We start from the raw sequence: 9956 nt of genomic DNA, 5'->3' as shown, positions 1-9956 counted from the left end.
CAAACAAAGTTTGCCCCCCCCCCCCCCCGCTCTACGTGTGATCTCTCTTTTTTGCTTGTTAGGAGTTTGTAATGGCTCGCTTGCAGTGAAAATGACTGATAATTTATTGTAGTTTGAGAAACTGACTTATAATACGTCCTCAAATGTGTGCACACAGGTTCGGACATATGAGCGGACATCCAACCGGCTAGTGGGCATCCAACAATATCCCCTATGCGTCTGGTCCGCTCTTTTCTTCACTATGTCACATTTACTCAATCCCATAGTAAACGATACATTTAAAGCACCAGATGTCCAAATGCAACAAGTTTCACGATCCACATCCATCAAATAAGGATGTCCAAGTGCAACATGTTTCACAATCCTCATCCCTCAAACAAACAAAAGGACCAGATGTCCAAACCAAATGACTCCTTTTTTGCCCCGTCCTCTCTGCATAGCGTGCATAGATGTCGCCACGCAGTTAGTGAACAACTTCGCTCCTCCTAGGCTTTCTCGACTGCTAGCTCCCTCTACTGGAGCTCCATCTTCTTCTTTTGTATTTTCATGAACGTGTCATGCTTCTTCTTTTCCTTCTTGAGCTCATTGCACTTGGCACATGTCGTCCTTCACCATGATGTTCTCCGACTTGTTTGTCATCTTGGTTGCCACTTCTCGCTTCTCTTTCTCATTCTCCGATTTCTACCCCCTTGCCCTCACCACACGAGTGGTCGATGCAAGCCCTACTCCAACTCCACTGCTTGGATCACCAACTTCAGCCCCTTTGGCATTGGCGGTTTTCGGAGATTTGACAATGTCACTCCAATTGCTTTGTCCATTCAACTTGCTCCAACGGTGAAGCATCATAAATGGCAATGCCCTCGTCCTTGTTGTACAACACCACCACAGGAACGATTCTAGGAGGGGACGAGCAAATTGATTTTTCTACTATGATAGCGGTTGTTGTAGCCAGAAAATTTCTCTTCATATGAACTTTGCCCCCTCCATAAACAAACTTGCCCCCCTATGCTTGCATGCTGGCTCCATCCCTGCACCACCATAAGGCCAAGCTAGGAAAGCACATTGCAACATAGAAAAATAATCACATGACCAACATATAGAGCAACACGAAACAAAACTTTACACATTACCATACAAAAAGATATCCTAGTGAGAGGCTTTGTACACCCTTCTAAAGGGCAAACCACACTCCTTGTAACCATCAACTCATTTAATTGGTGTTGACGCGCATGTGAAGGATGAGGCCAACCACACGAGTGCTGCAAAGCGAGGTAGAAATAGAGATGCAATTTGTTGCTACAAGGTTGCGAGACGTTCAAAGCTGTGAACTGGTAAATGCCAAGATGACTTCACTTCAAAGCTGTAAACGAGTGAGCTGGCAAATGCAAGATGACTTCGCTTCAGTCCTGTTCTGATGTTACATAAAAGCTCAACCATGCATAGTAACTTATCAACACACCAACTTCACACAATTAACAGCAAAACTATTTTTTTAACACAATTAACAGCAAAACTAGGTACAAAATTTCTGTTACAACACCAAATTTACAGAGTACCGTCCTAAGTTCACTCTGCAGATGTACACCCCAAATGTGAGTTTCGGGCCTGACCAAGCCGGTGCCGGTACCACCACCTTTTAGCTGCAGCAACTGGGTGATCAAACACATCTTCAGAAATCAAAATCAGAACATGCATTCGCATAGCCATGGGGATAGAAGGAAAGAAAGTTACAGCATGTCTTGCATTAGTCTCCCAGTGATCATGGCCGCAGGTTGCTCATTGTGACTGGCAGCTACTTATGCTCTGTTTTCATCAGAGCATAGTGCAATTCCACAACCTTTTCTGCTAAATGGCGACATGAAGCTGCTGGTGTTGTACCACGGTCACTCCATCTCAGAACCTTCATCTTCATCCTCGTCTTCGTCCTCATCGAGGATATAGACCAAAGCATGCCTCCGCGACGAGAAGACACAAGCCACTCCTCTTGAGGCTGTAAACATTGGGGAAAAGCGAGCTCCAGCCATTACTTGTTATGTGAAATGAATACCAACTAAAAATCGCGTGCAGAAATAAACACTCGACCTACCACTGACTGCCAGCGGAGTCGATAAAGGGTGAGGGATGCTACGAACTTTTCCATAATCTGTATCCAATTGAAGTTCCAGCGCCTATACATGTTCATGGCAGGAAATTAGAGCAACTACCATTTGCCAGCAAAAAAGTAAAGTCGGCTTCAACAAGCATCTCCTTGTCAATGGACCAATTTACAGACCAGTGCAGTTTCGTTTATCTTGTTGCGGTGATTAATTACTACTAATGTGGCTAATTTATTTTGTGTAGTAACTTATTTTTTGTTTATTTACACATCTCATTGAAGAATATCCGTACCTCCAATTCTTGGAGATTGTAGTAATTTGCAGGGAATGTTCTTGAGAGCTGTGAAAAAGAGAGGTTCTCTGTCTGCAGCATAACCATCCAAGATCTCCCGGCACTTTCAGAACTGGACTTTCCACTAAGTAGTAAAACCACCTGGTTGTCCTGTGAATAACCGTTTTCTTTTCTAAGATATGCAAAGTGCTTTACAAAAGCAAACTATTGCCTCAATAATTGTAACAGTGAATACCTTGTAAAGAGACAGATCAACACACTCGTATTCAACAGGTATATGCAACAGAAAACCAGAAAGTGATGGTATGCTGGAGGTACTACGTGAGCTGCAGAAGTCCTTTATCACAGCAACGAAATTTCTTAAATTTAACGATCCATCAGGTATCTTGAAGCATATATAGTCAGTCGAGCTATATGAAGAAGCATTATGCTGAGAATCTTTATCCTGCCATTTTGAGTAATCAGTTAGGACTTTGAAAAGCAACAGGTCATGGACCCAATGCGCATGTACAGAATAAGTTGAAGGAAAACATGGAAATAAGCAACAAGTATGTTCACATTGGGACCACCAAAGAGAACATAAACCTTATAGAACGCAATTGATGCTGGAGTACTGGTTGATGACAAGGCACCGGACGATGTAACAGGATAAAGAGGAAGCAATCCTTGACAATGTATTTGTGAAGATATAGTAGTGAATGGCATCAAGAAAGCCTCCTTCAAGCTAAAAAATGGGATATAGAGTTGTTAGCATAGCATAAAACTGCTTTGCAGAAGGAACATTTATTTTTAAGTAACAAGGAACATGTTTAAAGTTATTCTGTCTGTAGAAAGTGAATACACAAAGATTTGACTGACGGTACATTGAGTCGAGACGCATGTACTGGCAAATAATTTTAAGCAATAAAATGATTTACCTTTCTTCCAACTCGCTAAATTGCTTGGCCAAACTCCTCTCCAAAAATTGAGTGTCTGTAAATCCTCCAAAAACTACTAGCTGCTCAACATGTTTCGCAGTATCACTGAAAAAGTGTGTTCAACACAATTAAATAACATAGCAACACACCATCACAACTTGGGAATAGGTACCATAAATCTTCGAATCTATGAAAGCAATGCTAAAAACTACCACAGTACAAAGGTACATACATGCAGGAATGATTTTTTATGTTTTTTCTTGAAAAATAAGTCATGCAGTTAGCAACGCCAAGACACGCAGTATACAAGAAATTTCAAACTGCATCTACGAAAACTTCCATAGTATACAATAGTACAACCCATCCGGGCATATAAATAACCATGCACCTATGTTTATAAATGTGTGAATAGTAACTTGCAAATAGGTACCACAAATCTTCAAATCTATACAGATAGTGTAAATAAAGACCAAGAAATCAATAACAAACATAAAACAACAACTGACATGCTACTTACATATCCCACTCAAATATCTGATCTGTTTCAAGTAACTGTTTGATTGGATCTTTGTCAAGAAGAAACTTCAGAAAAATCACCACAAGTTCACTAAAGAAGATGATCCCCTGCTAGTTAGTAACAAAGTTCATGCCATGAGAATGAAGAGGACAACAGGAAAGAAAGACATAAACCTGTTTGTGGATGGAACTTGGTCGGTTGGTTCACTTAACAATATCTTAACACACTTCAAAACCCAGCTGAAGAAATTTTGAAACTGGAAAGTCAATGAATCAATGAAAGTTACTACATGATAACTTCGCAAAGGTACATCATTATCAGTAACCATAACTGAATATGCAAAAAAAAAAGGGTGGGGGGAAATGGTATGCGCACTTGTTCAGGAAGGAGCCTCATTTTAAGATGACACAAGTCCCAATTTTCAACAAAATTTGAGAAACATGAAGCAAGAAAAATTAAAGTATACCAGATAAAGAACAGTTGCTGCAACCCTTGAAAAGCGCTCAACTTGCACAACTAGCATCCCTGCCCTCTCAGTTACACCATCCATAAGCTTTTCATCTAACCCAATGTTCTGAAATCGTGAACGCCATCTTGCAAGACCTCTCAGTTCTGCAAGTCTGAATGAAATAATTTCTACTGCAGGCTATAAATAAAGAATATATTAGCATGCAACTCAATTTTAATTACAGAAACTTGAAACAGGTTACAGGTATAATACATGTTTAGTCTAGCCAAACAAGATGGGTTGACCTCCAATTAGTGAGCTATGACTTTAATGTTGTGATATAAAGGAAGAAATGACTATGGTATTCAACCAATACTGACAGTTCTTCCTGGTTTGAGTCACCTAACTTTGTTTTTATAACTGAGTCACCTAACTAGTAAAACACTAACAATTTAACTAATTGTAGCAGAAAGACATGAAGTTGCCTAACAAACTCTATAGTACTCCCTCCGCCCCATAATATAAGAGCGTTGTGTACACTAGTGTAGTGTCAAAAAACGCTCTTATATTATGGGACGGAGGGACTATCCATTAGAAGTGAACCAAAAATACAGACAATAGTACCAATAATATGTTGCTGTGGCATCAGCATGTAGTAGCTGACCTGAAGATGCTCACTGACAACAATACGAAGTTCCTTTCCAGCACTTTCAATAGTCTTAGCTATCCTCTTGAGACCCTATCATATATAAAATAACAAGTTTAGACAGGTTATTTAAGAAAAGAAGGTATGCAAGTTATGGCAGTAGCAATAAATACCGCTTCACCAAGAGAGTTGACTAGAAATTGATGTAGAGCCGGACTTGTATGTGTCCCAAACAAAAGGCTCATAAACTCATCCTCGGAGCTAGATTCCATCCCTGTAAACAGTCAAAAACTTAGACCAACGTAGAAAAATAAAGGTATGTGATTCGTGATGGTTATGGATTCAAAAGAAATCAATCATACCATTGGCAGTAAGCAGAGAAGGCAGGGCACTAAATTTCTCATGAAATAAGTTCATAGCATTCGACCATTGTTTGGACATCATAGATATGGAAGCACGGACAACTTCGACCAGATCTTGAATACTTGACGCTTGTTGAGACACCTGATGTAGCTCATTTTTCCTTTACAACATTTATTGGTGACAAGACAAACAGAATAAGAAAATCTTTATTGAGTTTTAGTAGGAGCAGCACACCAGTCAATATCCTTACAAACTTTAGTACTGAAATACTGCTGCTATATTTAGGGAACAACAGAAGCCTAAGATATTTACACTTGGCCAATGAAAATAATTAGTTATTAAGATCCGTCAATTGGACTGTCAGAGTTCAACCATTTAGGTGCCAGTGAATGTGTTATTCTAGCACCTTGTGTGGATCTATTTTTGTTTTCATACAAGACCACAAGAAGAATATGGTTTCGGAACAAGGACAGAAGGCATTAAAAGGCAATGGAATTGGTATGTTACCTGTTGGAAAAGATAGAGGTATCAAGGTGCAAACAATGTACCCCAACAGAAATATCATTACTGAGAGAAAGGTTGTCAGTATTAATCAGCTTTCCGGAGCACAGAAGAACCAACTGATGGAGATTTCTTGATAAAGAGACCTGATATTAAGAACAACTATTGCTCAGAATATCATATCCAGCAGACTGACACATGCATAATAACCTAACAAGTGAAGAATTAATGACCTTGCTTATGGAAACATCCTGAAGTCGGTAGCTAGTTCTTTTTCCAGAGGATTGTACATGGATTGGAACCTTATTTATGTTCTGAAATATCAACAATGAACACATTACTGTCAGGGTATGCCCCAGAACTAATGATTTACAAAGACAAAAGGTAGGCAACAGTTTGTCAATATCCATAGATCATAAAAATATTACAGAAATAACTATTTCATAATATCATATTTACTGTCAAGGTATACGAGTCTTGCTGTCAAAGTAACAAAAGGGTATTAATGATAAGAACAACCTTGAGAATCAGAAGAAAGCATGCATGGCTGATTATATTGACTGTAAATGTAGAGCATTCAGTTATTGTGTTTACTTACTATCTTTCCAACTGGAAATATTCCAAAAATACTGAAGCAAATGCAACCATCTTTATCACCAGTGCACAGAATATTAAAACGTTGACATGAAGCACTTGAAAATGCCTGAATGGCTTCTTCATTATCATCCGCAAGACCAGTATCTCCCGAATTGAGCCCACCTATCCTAGGCATCACGGGAGCAGGAGGAAAGAAACGTGTAGTGCGGTCTTCATAAGATAGCAAGTCTGCCTTGTCAGTCTGCAGTAATTAGCAGAGGGCTCCATGGTCAAAAATAAATAAATAGCAGAGAACTCTAGTAAAGAACTTATTCACTGAAACCCTATACTATTCTCAGTAAGTGCGCAATTCATGCAGTTGATCATCTCCAGTTGCAAGTTTCACTGAATAGTTTTCAATAAGATGCAAGCTATATGTGATTTGACGAATAATATTTTGAGTAAATATAGTAAATGTTTTTAAAAGGAATAAATATACCCTTGATAGCGGTTCATCTTCTGCCCAATTCAGACATACAATGGCAACATCGTGAGATTTTATACTTCGTAACATCTTCCCATTCTGCGATTAGCACTCACGATATTTATACATACACGAAGTGGTAAAGTAAATATAAGTAACAAGTAAACTGTAATAGCATGCAAGATTGTTTGAAGAGTAATACAAAATCACAAATTGCACAAGAGTCAAAACAAAATATAGATTATGTACTTATGTTACAATCTTCGAGATCATATAAGGAGTTTTTACAATAACTAATAACACACAATGATAAAAAAAATGATATTGCAAATTCAGTTATAATGAAACTGCAACAGATTGCAAATTAGAAATGGTGCTCAACAGAAAATAAAGCAATTCAAAATGTGCTGTGTCAATGTGTCTGGTTTTAGCATAAACTAACCACTTCATTATACTATTTTTATGGAAGATCCAGATGCCTTTATGTATGCACATAGTTGTCTCAGAGATCCTTGGGAGCATGTGCCCCCAGTGATCTCCTAATAATTCCATACATAAAAGTCAAAAGTTATGAAGGTCAAAACGAGAACTGTGTCATTAGAAAATTATAAGGAACCATGCAGAGTTCAGGTTTGCATGAAGTATGAAAAAAATGTCCGGCAACAAAAAGGAAGGCATCTATAATTTCTACCCATTGCTTTCAGCATACACACCTCAACATCATGCAAAAGAACAAAACCATCTTCTGTACCAAGTGCTACTATTTTACCATCAGGGCTCCAGCAAATTGATGTGATGTACTTCCCTGAAAAATAAGTGTTTTACTATTTAGTGCCTGCTACCATTTTAACTTGAAAACACACGCTGTCAGTTCAACTACTGAGTAAAACGTACATCAAGGGGCCCTTTGGGATGAAGGATTTTTATACGATTTTGTAGGATTTCAATCCATTGGTTTTTTTTTCTATAGAAGCCCTTCGGATCGAAGGAATGGGGCCACCAAAAATTCTATGGGTTGCTCTCCAACATCCCTCTTTAAATTCCAACAAACTTTTTGTAGAAGTCTAAAGAGACATGTTTGCAAGTTCCTGTAAGATCCAGGAAGTCATGGCATCTGCCTTTTTTAGAATCCTGCATTCCAAAGAGGACCTAAGGGTGCAAGTATAATAAGAATGCAAAAGAAAACGGACAGCATTCTCAGCTGGTGGAGTTTGTCATGAAGCAGGGATCTCGCTTCTTCTAAACACAAATTGCCAACGCATCTGGCTTTTACTCCCTCCATCACAGTATATTGGGCGTATCTCAAAGGGCTCTGGGACCTAGATGTTTTTCTATTGGTAGGAAAAACCGAACCGACGAGCTGTAGAAGCGCCTAATTAATCGCAAAACTGACGCATTAGTAACCCCCCCCCCCCCCCGTCCACTAAACGAGCGACTTCCTCGCATGCATTGGTGAAGACGGTTTCCAAAACACCCCAATTAATAGGCTAATTAATGCCATACGCCTTATTTCCTTCTAATTGTGAAAAATTATCGTTTTGGAGATACGCCCAATATACTGTGATGGAGGGAGTACTTAGGATACGACTGCAAAATATGTGTTAGATACTTATTGTTCAATAGACAAGGTGCACCTCAACACAAGATATGTGCTTCTTTCAACGTACCGAACATGAGAAAAGGTCAATAACTATATTTGTTTTTTCAGCATTTAAAAAGAAAGAAAGAAATAATAATGTGATAGATGTCTCATCGTTTCTATTATGAGCACCAAGGGGTGGGAGGGTAGCAACCAGGGGATATAGTCCACAGCCGTTGCCAATTGAAGCGATGGAGGAGAACCTTGGAGTCATCAGTAACCATAGCAAGCAGATCCTTCTCTGGGTTCCACTCTGCCAATTTTATCTAACAATAGTAGAACATGTGTAAGTCAATTTCTAATGGATCATACTAATATGAATCTACAAAAAATAAGTGAGGAAAATGGAAAAGGTGCACGCAATACATAAAGATGTCAAATATTCAGCAGCACCAACTGTGGGGTCTATGTAGCTGACTGTTTACATCGCCGCACATAGAATGCTGCTGAACAGGGTATACAATAGAAATCGGATGAACCACATGGTTAAGGGCCGAAGAATGGATCACTGGATGCAAATGCCAAAGCTAAGCTCGATAACCAGTATGGTGTTTGTCGCTCCAAAACAGCGGGGTTCCTGATCGTGTTGAGGTCAGACGAATCGATCCACCGCTAAGTCCCAGCCAAAAGCCCTCTCAGCCGCACGAAGTGATAGTAGGGAACCACTAGGTCCCGGCCCAGCCCTCTTAGGAATTTCAGCAAACGGTTGGCATGCGGCAAGGGTACGGCCACCCCTGGATTACCAGCCCAAATCCACCCGTGTCCTCCCGCGAGGCCGCCGCCTCGTGTACGAAGCATCCACCCCGCGAGAGAGCGGCGCGAGCAGATCCTCGCCGCCGCCTTCACCGCAGCCCACGCGGCGAGCCGGCGGACCCCTCTGGTGGCGACAAGGAGACGGCAGGGACGGGGAAACGCCGGCGGCGGGGCTAGGTTTTCGGCCACCCGAGTTGCCCCTGGGGGAGCGACGCGGGGGCGGGGGGGATTGGCGATGCAGAAGCTTCAGCGCAGATCAGCTCGACTGGTGAAGCCCGTCGAGGCGAGCTCGCGCGCGACGGGGGGCGTTTCGGCTAGCGGGAGAAGGAAGGGAAGCGGGATACCTGGAAGGGGATGGGCTTGTCGAACTGGAGCTGGAACGGCGTGCCGGAGGCCGCCGCGGACGACGCCGCCTCCTCCATCTGCTCCTCCGCCATGGTGGGTGATTTTGAAACTTTTTTGGGCGGACAGGCGGGAAGAAGGGAGAAAGGTCAGCGCGACGAAGGAACATGGCAGCCTGGGCCCGCAGGATATACGGCCCAACAGTTACTGAAGCCCCCCATGTGGCGAAGCTATTGTTGTGGGAAGGTCTATACGGCGCCTTCAGCGCCGGTTAGGCAAACCAGCGCCTGCAGCAGCGCTCCTTCTCGTTGGCCGGTCCATGTAGAATGCGTTGGTCCTTAAACAATTTCAAGAAAAAAACATATCTGCGAAAAAAGTTCAA

The 9956-nt window shown here is 41.2% G+C and overlaps 1 protein-coding gene across 4 annotated transcripts; it reads right to left on the bottom strand.

The window, feature by feature from the left end:
• Positions 1–1472: 1472 nt before the first annotated feature.
• Positions 1473–9720, bottom strand: LOC123404004 (anaphase-promoting complex subunit 4). 4 transcript variants are annotated; one of them, XR_006611610.1, is made up of 20 exons: positions 9577–9720; positions 8634–8745; positions 7554–7645; positions 6856–6939; positions 6379–6618; positions 6014–6094; positions 5787–5926; positions 5279–5439; positions 5090–5190; positions 4935–5009; positions 4289–4468; positions 3996–4078; positions 3823–3912; positions 3306–3410; positions 2974–3112; positions 2624–2833; positions 2389–2538; positions 2087–2168; positions 1732–1990; positions 1473–1649 (listed from the first exon to the last, which is right to left on the bottom strand). XR_006611610.1 is itself a non-coding variant. In XM_045097901.1 (19 exons), the coding sequence occupies exons 1-19, from the start codon at positions 9667–9669 to the stop codon at positions 1884–1886; spliced, it is 2325 nt and encodes a 774-aa protein (XP_044953836.1). In that variant the 5' UTR covers positions 9670–9720; the 3' UTR covers positions 1473–1883. The 4 variants fall into 4 exon arrangements, 3 of the variants coding, with proteins under 3 accessions (XP_044953836.1, XP_044953837.1, XP_044953838.1); XM_045097901.1 differs by having other exon boundaries at positions 1473–1990; XM_045097902.1 differs by lacking the exon at positions 3996–4078 and having other exon boundaries at positions 1473–1990; positions 3823–3929.
• Positions 9721–9956: the final 236 nt, after the last annotated feature.

This window comes from Hordeum vulgare, chromosome 6H (assembly GCF_904849725.1).
Source record: "Hordeum vulgare subsp. vulgare chromosome 6H, MorexV3_pseudomolecules_assembly, whole genome shotgun sequence".
Classification (NCBI taxonomy): domain Eukaryota; kingdom Viridiplantae; phylum Streptophyta; class Magnoliopsida; order Poales; family Poaceae; genus Hordeum; species Hordeum vulgare.
Note: the sequence above shows the minus strand (reverse complement) of the source record. Positions and strands in the feature narration are given on the sequence as shown.

Coding starts and splice junctions, on each gene's coding strand:
- LOC123404004 (XM_045097901.1), bottom strand. CDS start 9,669: ATGGCGGAGGAGCAGATGGAGGAGGCGGCGTCGTCCGCGGCGGCCTCC. Junction 8,746..9,576: donor ACAAGCCCATCCCCTTCCAG/GTATCCCGCTTC, acceptor TACTATTGTTAG/ATAAAATTGGCAGAGTGGAA. Junction 2,169..2,388: donor ACAATCTCCAAGAATTGGAG/GTACGGATATTC, acceptor GAACATGTATAG/GCGCTGGAACTTCAATTGGA.